The sequence below is a fragment of the Rhinopithecus bieti genome, unplaced genomic scaffold (genome assembly GCF_001698545.2).
Source record: "Rhinopithecus bieti isolate Rb0 unplaced genomic scaffold, ASM169854v2 scaffold_20892, whole genome shotgun sequence".
NCBI classification, from domain to species: Eukaryota; Metazoa; Chordata; class Mammalia; order Primates; family Cercopithecidae; genus Rhinopithecus; species Rhinopithecus bieti.
Window position 1 is genome coordinate 1,658,355 of NW_016810602.1, and position 12,667 is coordinate 1,671,021.

At 44.3% G+C, this 12,667-nt stretch overlaps 1 protein-coding gene across 2 annotated transcripts in view; it reads right to left on the reverse strand.

The window, feature by feature from the left end:
• FNTB (farnesyltransferase, CAAX box, subunit beta) overlaps nucleotides 1-12,667 on the reverse strand; it is a 77,964-nt gene that overhangs the window by 29,663 nt on the left and 35,634 nt on the right. For both annotated transcript variants that reach the window (XM_017892426.1, XM_017892427.1), the window contains exons 5-6: nucleotides 4,007-4,153; nucleotides 3,825-3,908 (exon numbers count right to left, since the gene is read on the reverse strand). In XM_017892426.1, coding sequence (XP_017747915.1) covers nucleotides 3,825-3,908; nucleotides 4,007-4,153 — 231 coding nt within the window. The remainder of the gene's footprint in view (nucleotides 1-3,824; nucleotides 3,909-4,006; nucleotides 4,154-12,667) is intronic.

The following is a 12,667-nucleotide window of genomic DNA, read 5'->3' on the forward strand; positions in this document are numbered from 1 at the left end:
ACGTGGTGGTGCACGCCTGTAGTCCCAGCTACTCGGGAGGCTGACGTAGGAGAATCACTTGAACCTGGGAGGCGGGGGTTGCAGTGAGCCAAGATAGTGCCACTGCACTCCAGCCTGGGAGACAAAGCGAGACTGTCTCAAAAAAAACCCAAAACAGAGGCGGACCTTGCAGTGAGCCAAGATCGCGCCACTGTACACCAGCCTGGGCAACAGAGCAAGACTCTGTCTAAAAAAAAAAACAAAAAAAAAACAAAACAAAACCCAAAACAAACCAAAAAAATCATTATACTTGATTTGGGATCATTCTTGCTATTCTATCTTCCCTGCCCTAATTCTTCTTGGGGCACATTTTATTTCAGCTTCTCCCTCTGTCATGGAATACACACATAGACTGCCTTTCCTTCCCCTCTATGGTTTTTTCAAATACCCAGCATGGGGAAGACAAAAATCACTGGTTTGAATTCTGCTCAAAAATCCTACTCCTGGCCAGGTGTGGTAGTTCACACCTGTAATCAGCACTTTGGGAGGCTAAGGCAGGTGGATTATTTGAGGTCAAGAGTTTGAGATCAGCCTGGCCAACATGATGAGACCTCGTCTCTACAAAAAATACAAAAATTAGCTGGGCACGGTGGCACATGCCTGTAATCCCAGCTACTTGGGAGACTGAGGCAGGAGAATCGTTTGAACCCGAGACAGAGGTTGCAGTGAGCCAAGATCCCACCACTGCACTCCTGCCTGGGCAACAGAAAGAAACTCCATCTCAAAACAAAACAAACAAACAAAAATTCTTTTCCTAAGGGCTCCTAAGAAACATAAAAGAAGGGCCTAGTTTCCATATCCTTTTTTTTTTTTTTTTTTTTAGATAGGATCTCGCTTTGTTGCCTAGGTTGCAGTGCAGTGGCGCTATCAAGGCTCATTGCAACCTCAAACTCCTGGGCTCAGCTGATCTTGCCTCAGCCTCCTAAGCAGCTGGGGCTACAGATGCATGCCACCACACCCGGCTAATTTTTTAAAAATGTTTTGTAGAGACAGGGTCTTGCTATGTTGCCCAGGTTGGTCTTGAACTCCTGGCCTCAAGTGATTCTCTCATCTCAGCCTCTCAAAATGTTGAGATTACAGACATGAGCCACCACGCTCGGCCCTGGTTTCCATCTTACTCATTATAGACATAACATGAAGCCAAATTTACTGAGGTATTCCAAAGAAGTCTCTGCAGAAGCTGCATGCATTATGATCCTACTAGCATTTTTAGCAGCCAAAGGCACAGTGGAGGTTTAGTTCTACCAGCAGGCATTGGGAGTACACAAGAGTCACAAGTGCCAATGCCAAATGTGATCATCTACCATCAGCTAATTTAGAAGATCTGATCTAATTTCCTTGCAGTCGTGGGCCTCTTAGGGAGGCTCAAATGCATTTGCTCTTGAATCCTATTGTGACTTGTTAGGTAGGAGGCAACCTATAATACAGTTTGCCTCTCACCAGTGAGGTCTAAGACGTGATGACAGCAGACACGAATCCCAGGTTTCACACTGAGACAGGGAAGAAACATAATACAACCTTTTCATGTATTTCTCCCCCTTTCCCTCCATCCAGTCATCGCAGCTCTCAAATTTGAATTTGTCCACTAACTTTCCATCCTTGCTGCCATCACCCAAATCCAAGCCTTCTTCGACCTGGATCAGTCTCCCCGCTCTCTCTCCCTCCAGCCCTGAAACCAGAGGGCTTTTATTGGAATACCACAATCCATCACTGCAATTAGGAAACTTCTAAGAAAATACAAATCAGATCACATCACTAAACTCCAGACTCCATAGGAGATTTCAGGGCCTCTGTGGCCTGTTCCCAACCTGTCCCTCCAGCTCCACTGCTCCCCTGCCCACCAGGCCATCTACACTTCAACGCTGAACTTGTCCTTTCTTGAACAACACATGCTCTCTCAGCAAACTTCTGCAAATGCTAGATCTCTGCCTCCACCTTATCCTCACAGAATGCTCCAGATTATATAACCTAGATTAGGAGGTCAGGAATAATGACTCCTGCCTTTCTTAAGAACTGAGAAAAAATGGTGCTTGCTATGAGTTCACTGTGATTTGATTTTTTACAATATACTGGATGCTATAGACCCTTGAGTAGGCTCATCTCTGAAACTATCAGCAGTGTAACAGAGCAGAAAGATCATCCAGAGACTGCTGTCTATCCCAGAAGGGCAGCAAGCTAGTCTCCAGATGTCAAACTCTCCCCTGTCACTGCTGCTTCTCTCAAAGTCAAATCCACCCAAACAAGCACTCCTGAGGACTGGCTGATGCTTCTAGGCAAAGGACAATTAAAGAAACGCCAAGTGAAAAATGATGAAACCGGGCAAACCAAGGAAAACGGATGCAATCTACAAGCTTTTCTCCATTATTTATATCTTTAATCCTTTATGTAAATAGAAAGCATGGGCACGAATGGCAGAGCATCACCCAAAATGCAAAGGTCAGGGAAGAATATGGCTACAGTGCTTGGCAGGGGAACCAATCTGTCTTACTGGAGAAGTTTCCTAGCATTTATCTAGAACATATAAAGAACACGGAGGGGGGAACTGGTGCTGGAATGAATAAGACAGCAAATAATCATAGCTGCAAAAGGTATATGATAAAATACCAAAAGGATCTTGCTATGATTTGTTCGCTTTTGCCTAATAATCTTAGTTACGTTTTTAAAAGCTATGTTTCAAGATTGTGCATATTTTGGGGGAATAGCAACAGAACAGGAATGAAAATGTAGTGACCACAAGGGAAAAAAACTCTTTTAACATTTTCCTTAAGAAGAATCAACACATACTGATTTACCTCAGTAGTTCTACTGGCTTCACTGGTATATACAGATCCTAATCTAATTTTTTTGATTGGATTAGACAAGTTAGAGACAGAAGAACATCTTGAACTAAAGGCCTCTGCAGCCCGATTACCTGCTATTATCTGTAATGTATTTTATGCTCCACAATGTTCGTGCTTTTTTCCTCCCCTATACTTTCAAACCAATGGTTAAGTCAGATGCTTAAGCCAGAGTATTAATCAACTTGTGCAGAAGCAAACCCATTTACACATAGGCAGTAAGACAGCTTTGCTATAGAAACCTCACAAAATGTATTTCTCAACTAAATAATGAGAAAATGGCATAAAATCTCAATGAGCCACTGCCTTAGAGAAATGGCTTATTCAATGAATTCCCTGTATGCCTCATAAGTAATCTGCCAGGTTAGGAAGCAACTTGCTTGGTACATCAGACACTTATAGAGGAAAATAATAATTTCAAGCTAACTGGCACCAGTCAGTTAATGTGATTTTATTGCACTGCACTCTCCTGGTCCACAAGGCTCTCTGCACCTCCCAGAAAAACTCTCATGTGCCTCAGGAGGACCTCAGGGGTTAGACATTCTCATGATTTCATCAAACTCACTCAGAATGTATTTACTAAGGACCTGCTGGGCTTTCTCTTCCCTTCCTATCTCAGAGAGGTGAAGGAATACATTACACCATACAGTTATTTATATTGTGGTATATCATTTTATACCAAACAAATGTATTTTTAATTTCTAAAACAAAAGCATTTGTTTCTGTCTTATATTTTCACATTTACATAAAATAAGTCAAGTGATCATGACACCTGAGGACATCTGCATCACATCTGAATGATTCTGATGTGTCACTGACATGTCATCCTATGTGTCATTCTGGGACAAAGCAGCAGCTTCCCCATGATGTTTCTTAGGCTTGGCATCCCTAATGGCAGATGAGCTCTAGAGTCAACCGATGTGGCAGCCTGTGCAAAACCCCACTCACCTCACATCCACCTCACCTCCGACATGCATGAGAAAGGAGCCGTCAGGTTGCTTCAGGGAGTACAAATACTGAAGAAGCTTCTCTCTGAGAAACAGGGAAAGAGGCAAGAGAGGCAACAGTCAGTGTGTGTCAGCAGGTGGGGAACTCCTCTGGGTTTCTGTCACTGCTGGCTTTCGCTGTACCTGTTAATGACGTCATAGGCCTCCTCGGTGCCAATGATGCACAATGCATTGACTGCTGCATATGTGGGTGCAAGGTGTGGATACTGACCGGGGCCTCCTCCAAAGCCACCTTCTGGGCTCTGACACAGCTCCAGGAACTGACACACACTAGGTACACAGCCAAAGGGCAAAAACAAAGTCAGAGAGCATTCATGTCAAAACACCAAATTCCTACTAGATTCCATGCCTTTCCAATGATCCCCCTCCCTCAAAAGTGGGGGGGAACCTCTCCTCCCACCTGTCGAATATAACCTCTCCCCAAAAGGCTTACTTCTCTCCCCAGCTATCATCATTTCTGTCTGCCCTCCTCTGAGTTTCATACTTAACTGCTTGCCTGGTCATGAAGCAGGGAACACAAGGCTGGAAAGAAACTGACTTTCGTGGCTATAGGGTAAAAGTCTCCTGTGCTTCCCACATAAACCTTTCCCAGACTTTCCACTCAACTCACTGCCCTGGACCTGTGGTACCAGCCTCCTCCTCCTTGCCTTTGGGAACCTCCCAGCCTTTGAATTTTGCCAAAACATGGTACTCAACTGCTTCTTTCCACACTAACCATCCTAGCATCACCTCGGCCTATCATGAACACGTAAAGAGAGGTCTTCTCACTCCCACTGCCACCTTAGCCTCTGTGGGCCACTGATTCCTACTCCACCAGTAGGAAGCAAGTTTTTTGTTTTTTGTTTTTCTTTTTTCTGCAGTGCAGTGGCGTAATCTCAGCTCATTGCAGCATCCGCCTCCCAGGTTCAAGGGATTCTTTTGCCTCACCCTTCCAAGTAGCTGGGATTACAGGCGTGCACCATCACGGCCAGCCAATTTTTTGTATTTTCAGTAGAGATGAGGTTTCAACATGTTGGCCAGGTTGGTCTTGAACTACCTGGCCTCAAGTGATCTGCCTGCTGCAGCCTCTGAAAGTGCTGGGATTAAAGGTGTGAGCCACTGCATCCGGCCGAAAAACACATTTTTAATGGAGCCTGCCTCCATGGCTGGGAGAACAAAAGAGAGGCAGGCTGCTCTCATGCTCACCTTAATTGTGGTAAACGTAAGAGGAGCTGCACTGACTCGCCATGAGAATGCCTCCCAGTTTCTGGGTTCTTGGAGAATTCTCCACACTAATTCAAACAGGCTCCCACTCCCTCACTGAGGGGAGCTGTTTTCTGAGGGTTTGCCTCCAGGCCTGGCATCAGGCTGCCGAGAAGTTAGTCTTGCTTTAGGTGAAATTCAGGGAGCCCAATCATCAGCCCAGGGTCTTCTGAAGTGCACCAGAAAGGGTGCCCCAGGAAAGCCCTGGTTATCAAGCTGTTTCTCCACAGCTCAGCAGGGTCACAGCCTTCCTGCCAGGAGAAACCTCCATTTAGAACAAGCAAACTGTCTTTGCAGTGTTCACGGGGCCTTCTTTCCTGGGCGCTTTCACCTCATTATTTCCTTGCTACTGCTGCCAGAAAGACTACATAGCCTACACTCCAGGAAGACACAAGTTTATGACTGTTTGCCAACATCACATTTAATTACTTTCGATTTCAGACTTTCCATTATCTGGGCAGGGAAAGCAAAAGCAAATGCTGCTGCCTTGCTCTGTGAGTTCTGAAACATCACAGGTTAAAACAACGCATACTTCTTTTTGCACCTAAAATTTTACGTAGAAAACACAAGGATTGAAACTGAAGTTGAAGACAATTACGTGGCACTATGTTTTTTTTTTTTTTTTTTTTTTGACAGAAGGTCTTACTCTGTCGGCCAGGCTGCAGGACAGCAGCATAATCACGGCTCACTGCAGCCTCGACCTCCCCAGCCTCAAGCTATGCTCCCACCTCAGCCTCCCAAGTAGCTGAAATTACAGGCATGCGCCACCACGCCCAGCTAATTTTTGTATTTTTTATAAAGATGGGGTTTCACCATGTTGCCCAAGCTAGTCTTGAACTCCTGGGTTCAAGCAATCCTCCCACCTCGGACTCCCAAAATGCTGGGATCACAGGCTTGAGCCAGTGTGCCCAGCATGTGACACATTTTTAATGACAATTAATTTCTGTAGAGAACTTTAATTTGTTCCTACTTTCCAAATCGTCATCAATTCTTATGACATTCCCCAGAAACTAATAGTTAATAAGCTCATGCCCTAACAAAGGCTGGCCACACTAGCATACCAAAAGGTTTCTGCACCACAAAAACAAAAGGTTTCAGCTGATACAAAACTTAACAGCATGTTTTTTAAAAGAAAGAAAGAGAGTCACCTGGTTATACACTCCCTTTCCCAGCTCCTAAGATAGAATCAAACGCAACACTACTGATCCTAAAGCCTCGAATTAGTTAGGATCTGAATGTACTAGACACCTTGATACCATCCCTCCATGCCAACCTCCCTCAGCTGACATGCTGCATCTGACTGACTGGGGCTGTGCTAGAGAACTGGAGGTTGGGCTTTTCTTGATCTCAGACACTTCCGTATTACAGAACATTCTGATCCCAAGGCTTTCCAACTTGCACCTTAAGGAACTGGCAAGTTGACCATGAACTACCAGCTGTCATTAACAGACTTCTTAGCAATTCTGAAGACCAAAACGTTAATGATACTTCTATCTATTAAAAAAAAAAAAAAAAAAAAAGGAGCCAGGCATAGTGGCTCGCGCCTGTAATTCCAGCACTTCGGGAGGCCAAGGCAGGAGGATTGCTTGAAGCCAGTAGTTCAAGACCGGCCTAGGCAACACAGTGAGACCCCAGCTCCACAAAAAAAAAAAAATTTTCCCACAAAGGTAGGGGAGAAAACTTATCATAGAGACAAGAAGTTCACCAACAAATAAAAATTACAAGCAAAAAACACTGTACAAACACCAAGTGGCACGTTTTGTGAAAAACAAGTATTCACAAAATCATTCATTCAGAATACGACTGAAAGCTGTAATACATCAATTTTCTTTAACGTTAGCAAGGCATTTCATTCTAGCTTACATGCCAATTACCAAAAAGTGGGAAACTATCTTCTACATCACAGATTTTCAAACCCAAAATATGTGCATCAGAATCTGTAGAAAGCTAATAAAGAATACAGAGACCCAGCCTTGCTGAGGTGGAAAAGATCTTGGGCCTCTGTATTTTTACCAAATTTCCAGGTGATTCAGATACATGCAAAGCTTGAGCCATCACTAGTCCTTGCTACACAACCAAAATTACTTGGGGGGCGTTTTAAAAAGCGCAACACCCAAGCCACACCTAATTCCAATTAAACCGGAATCACTATGGGTGGGACCCAGGTGGCAGTATTTTTTTTAAAACTCCCCATGTGATTCCAATGTTCAGCCAGGTATCAGTGCTTCTCAAACTTGAGTTGCATAGAAATTACCTGTGGATCTTGCTAAACTGCAGCTCTAATTCAGTAGAACTAGATGGGTCTGACAGTTCTCTTTTTTTTTTTTTCAAGGAGATGGAGTCTCGCTCTGTCGCCCAGGCTGGAGTGCAGTGGCGCGATCTCTGCTCACTGCAAGCTCCGCCTCCTGAGTTCAAATGATTCTCCTGTCTCAGCCTCCCGAGTAGCTGGGACTACAGGCACATGCCGCCACGCCTGGCTAGCTTTTGTATTTTTTAGTAGTCAGGGTTTCACCGTGTTGCCCAGGCTGGTCTCGAACTCCTGAGCTCATAGGATCTGCCTGCGTTGGCCTCCCAAAGTGCTAGGATTACAGGCGTGAGCCACCATGCCCGGCTGAGAGTCCTCATTTCTAATACGTTCCCAGGTGACAGCAATGCACCCCATTTTAAGTAGCAATGAGATACACCTGTGCTGTCCAATGGGCCGCCACTAGCCACATGAGGCAATTTAAATTTTCAATTAATTAAAATAGAAAATTCAGCTCTTCAGTCACATAAGCCACATTTCAAGTATGCAACAGCTACCTGTGGCTAGTGGCCAATATAGAACATGTGTAGACATTTATAGACATCTATAGACATTTACAGAATATAGAACATTTTCATTATCTATTCTATTGGATACCACCACTCTATCATTCCATCATTAAAGAGTATGTAAATCTTGTAAGAGGGTCAAGTTCAAAGCAGGGATATAAGCGATTGCCTCTCAGCCTTATAAGGAGTTTACTGGGACTCTTAGGTGATGGCTGAGGACTGATATAAAGTAGTTGATTCTGGCCAGGCATGGTGGCTCATGCCTGTAATCCCAGCACTTTGGCTGAGGCGAGGGGATCACTTGAGCTCAGGAGTTCAAGGCCAGCCTGGACAATACGGCAAAACCCCATCTCTACAAAAAATATAAAAATTAGCCAGGCATGTTGGCACATACCTCTAGCCCCAGCTACTCAGAAGGCTGAGGTGGGAGGATCACTTGAGCTTGTGGAGGTCCAGGTTGCAGTGAGCTGTGACTGTGCCACAGAACTCCAGCCCAGACAACAGAGTGAGACCCTGCCTCAATCAATCAATCAATCAATCAATCACAATCAATGTTGATTCTAAACATTGTCATCAGTGTGGATGAAGGATTCAAAGGCATGTACAGAAACCAATAAGAATAAAACAAATGAAACAGGTACAAATAGCAAAAATTATGCTTAGAGATGGCAGGGGTGGGGGATGGGTAAGGCACATGAATACAAGATGAGAAATGACTAGGAACATAGCAGGAAAAGACCAGTGATAAGGGTCCACGGGTTGTGAAGAACAATAAAAACGCTTGTTAAAAGCATCATAGGCCAGGCACGGTGGCTCACACCTGTAACCCCAGCACTTTGGGAGGCCGAGGCAGGCGGATCATGAGGTCAGGAGATCAAGACTATCCTAGCTAACATGGTGAAACCCCTTCTCTACTAAAAATACAAAAAATTAGCTGAGTGTGGTGGTGGGCGCCTGTAGTCCCAGCTACTCAGGAGGCTGAGGCAGAAGAATGGTGTGAACCTGGGAGGCGGAGCTTGCAGTGAGCCAAGATCGCACCACTGCACTCCAGCCTGGGGGACACAGTGAGACTCCATCTCAAAAAAAATTAAAATTAAAATTAAAATAAAAATAAAATTAAAAAATGAAAGCATCATAAACACAGTATTAGTCAGAACTGTATCTGGCTCTAGCCTCCATTTTCCACCTCATAGGGAATTCACATTAGAGTTGTAAAAATGACTAAATTTTTTTTTCAAGTATTTGGCTGGGTGGGGTGGCTCGTGCCTGTAATCCCGTGACTTTGGGAGGCCGAGGCAGGAGGATTACTTAAGGCCAAGAGTTTAAGACCAGCTTAGGCAATACAGCAAGACCTTATCTCTATTTTTAAAATAAAATAAGGCCGGGCGCGGTGGCTCAAGCCTGTAATCCCAGCACTTTGGGAGGCCGAGACGGGCGGATCACGAGGTCAGGAGATCAAGACCATCCTGGATAACACTGTGAAACCCGTCTCTACTAAAAAATACAAAAAACTAGCCGGGCGAGGTGGTGGGCGCCTGTAGTCCCAGCTACTCGGGAGGCTGAGTCAGGAGAATGGCGTAAACCCGGGAGGTGGAGCTTGCAGTGAGCTGAGATCCAGCCACTGCACTCCAGCCTGGGCCACAGAGCGAGACTCCGTCTCGAAAAAATAAAAATAAATAAAATAAAATAAAAAGCTTATATTACAGACAATCAAAATGAGAGAGCTACCCAGCAAAATACCTCAAATATACAAAGGATAATTACATAAACATTCTAGTAGGTAAAAACTGAGACTAATCTGTAGCAAGAAGTATTTAGGTTACATAAAAAACTTCAGCACTAGAATAGGCTATCATGGACAGACTGAAGGCCTAGGATAAGTTATGAAGATTATAGCTATGTTCTGCACAATTGGCAAGGTTTAAAAAAAAAAAAACAGAAAAAAAGATTACAGCTTTGGAAATAGGAACAGTCATCCACGGGCAGAACGGCTTAGGAGGAGATGTAAATGCAAGATGCATGAGCTGGCATCACATCAAGCTTGTTCTCGTACTAACTGTAAAACAGCGTCAGCTTGATACAGTGAAGAGGAAATCTCCTTCCCTAGGTAGAGTACGACGGACAGGTGAAGACAGGCAGCATCTCTTATTGATTCCGGGTGGCCTGTGCTGTCCACAGAGTCAGACATGTTATTTGACTCTTCGTCAAGCACTGGCAAGTCTCTGGATGGCTGCTGTTCTGGAAGAATGGTCAGGTTGAAAGTTGGCTACTGTAGGCCGGGTGCAATGGCTCACGCCTATAATCCCAGCACTTTGGGAGGCTGACGTGGGCAGATCACTTAAGGCCAGGAGTTTGAGACCAGCCTGGCCAACATGGTGAAACTCCATCTCTACTAAAAATACAAAATTAGCCCGGCATGGTGGCACGCGCTTGTAGTCCCAGCTGCCTGGGAGGCTGAAGCACGAGAATCGCTTGAACCTGGAAGGCGGAGGTTGCAGTGAGCTGAGATTCCACCAGTGCACTCCAGCCTGGGGGACACAGCAAGACTCTGACTCAAAGAGAAAGAAAGTTGGCTGTTTTAGAGTTTCTCAGCTGTTGATATTTGGGGCTCAGTAATTCTTTGGTCCAGGGACTGTCCCGTAGAGGATATTTAGCAGCACCCCGACCTGCACTCACTAGGTGCCAACAGCACCTGGTCAGGAAAAATGCCCAGGAGACAAAGGCCTAGATATGGTGTCCTCACTGAAAGGTGCAGAAACATACAAACTACACTTAAAAATTAAAAGGAAAAATATTTAAGGGGCTACTCCAGGGACAAGGTACTAATAACCTTTGAAACAGGAAGGATAAAACACTGAAATCGCAAAATTTGAATTTATCTTTGGAAAATCTTACAAGCTGAAATATCCTAAAATGGTTTTAAGTTAAAAGCAATTTTAAATCTTACAGAAGCTAAAACATTAACAGTGCGATGGTCTCCCTGTGATTTTATTTTGCTCTGTTTCACCGACACTGCTTTCGGTAACAAAGAATGGGATTCTCATTAGAAGATGCTTCCTTCAGTGCCAAAACTATCAAGCAAAGCAAATGTACTTAGTCTAGTTCCAAAATATTAATTCATTTTAGGTAAACACATATAAATGTGTGCACATAACCTCTTAAAAGAGGCAAGCTAGGCCGGGTGCAGTGGCTCACATCTATAATCCCAACATTTTGGGAAGCTGAGGCAGGTGGATCACCTGAGGTCAGGAGTTCAAGACCAGCCTGGCCAACATGTTGAAACCCTGCTTTACCAAATACAAAAATTAGCTGGGGGTGGTGGCGCACCCCTATAATCCTAGCTACTCGGGAAGCTGAGGCAGGAGAATCACTTGAACCCGAGAGGTGGAGGTTGCAGCGAGCTGAGATCATGCCACTGCACTCCAGCCTGGGAACAAGAGCAAAACACCGTCTCAAAAAAAAAAAAGAAAAAGGCCGGGCGGGGTCGCTCACGCCTGTAATCCCAGCACTTTGGGGGGGTGAGGCAGGCGGATCACCCGAGGTCAGGAGTTTGAGACCAACTTGGCCAACATGGTAAAACTCTGTCTCTAGGAAAAATGTGTGGTGGCTCCCACCTGTATGCCTGTAATCCTAGCTACTCGGGAGGCTGAGGCAGAAGAATTGCTTGAACGCAGGAGACGGAGGCTGCAGTGAGCCAAGATCATGACACTGCACTCCAGTCTGGGCAAGAGAGCAAGACTCTTTCTCAAAAAAAAAAAGAAAAAAAAGAGGCAAGCTAAAGTCCTACCTATGGACTGGACATGGTGGCCTCACACCTGTAATCCCAGTGTTTTGGGAGGCTAAGGTAGCCTCAATCGAGCCTGGGAGGATCAATTGAGCCCAGGAGGTCATGACCAGCCTAGGCAACACAGCAAGGCACTGTCTCTACCAAAAATAAAGAAAACATTCCAGGCTATGAATACATTATTCTTGAAACCTCTGATACCAGCCGTAACAACCTGGCCTTGCTGGCTTTGGTCAGCGGTCATAGCAGCTGACAAAAGTATTTTGTCCACTAGAGGGAACCCAGCTTATCACATTGTTCCCTAAACAAACAGAAGCACAGCAGTGAACAAAATAGGAAAGAGAAACCTTTGTGTAAGTGTAGGGCGTGTGTGTGTTGTATGCAGGGGAAAAGAAGGCAAGAAAATAATAAAACTGCAGAGCTAGACTTTCTGCCTCTAGGTCACCTTAATATATTTGTATGAAGAAAGAAAACTGAACGCATTTCAAAGCATTTCATTTCCCTATGCAAGATAAATAAAAAGGCAATATTCTATTTCAGCTAGTCTAAAAAAATCTTCTATTTATATAGAAGTCCTTAAGATTTCTCTGTATCTTACTAAAAATAGTCTATTTCCTTATGGGTCAGAGCCAGTAGGCTTTGTTTGTAACAAGTGTTATCTGTACCTAGAAGTAACTACCTCCTAGGCACAAAGCAAAATTCATTATTGGAAAGTCTAAGAAATGTTTAAAAGTTCATTAACTCAATGTTCAGAAGAAACACAGGTAAAGCTTTTAAGGCACCTGTGAAGCAAAAACTCTCATTAACTGTCAAGTGGTTTTTGAAATAAGAACAAATCAAGCTTATTTTAAACCATTCCTTTAATTACAAAATAATAAAAGATCGTTGTGAAATTTCAGAAAATTCAAATAAGCTTAGAAAAAAATGTTTTGGGCCGGGCGCGG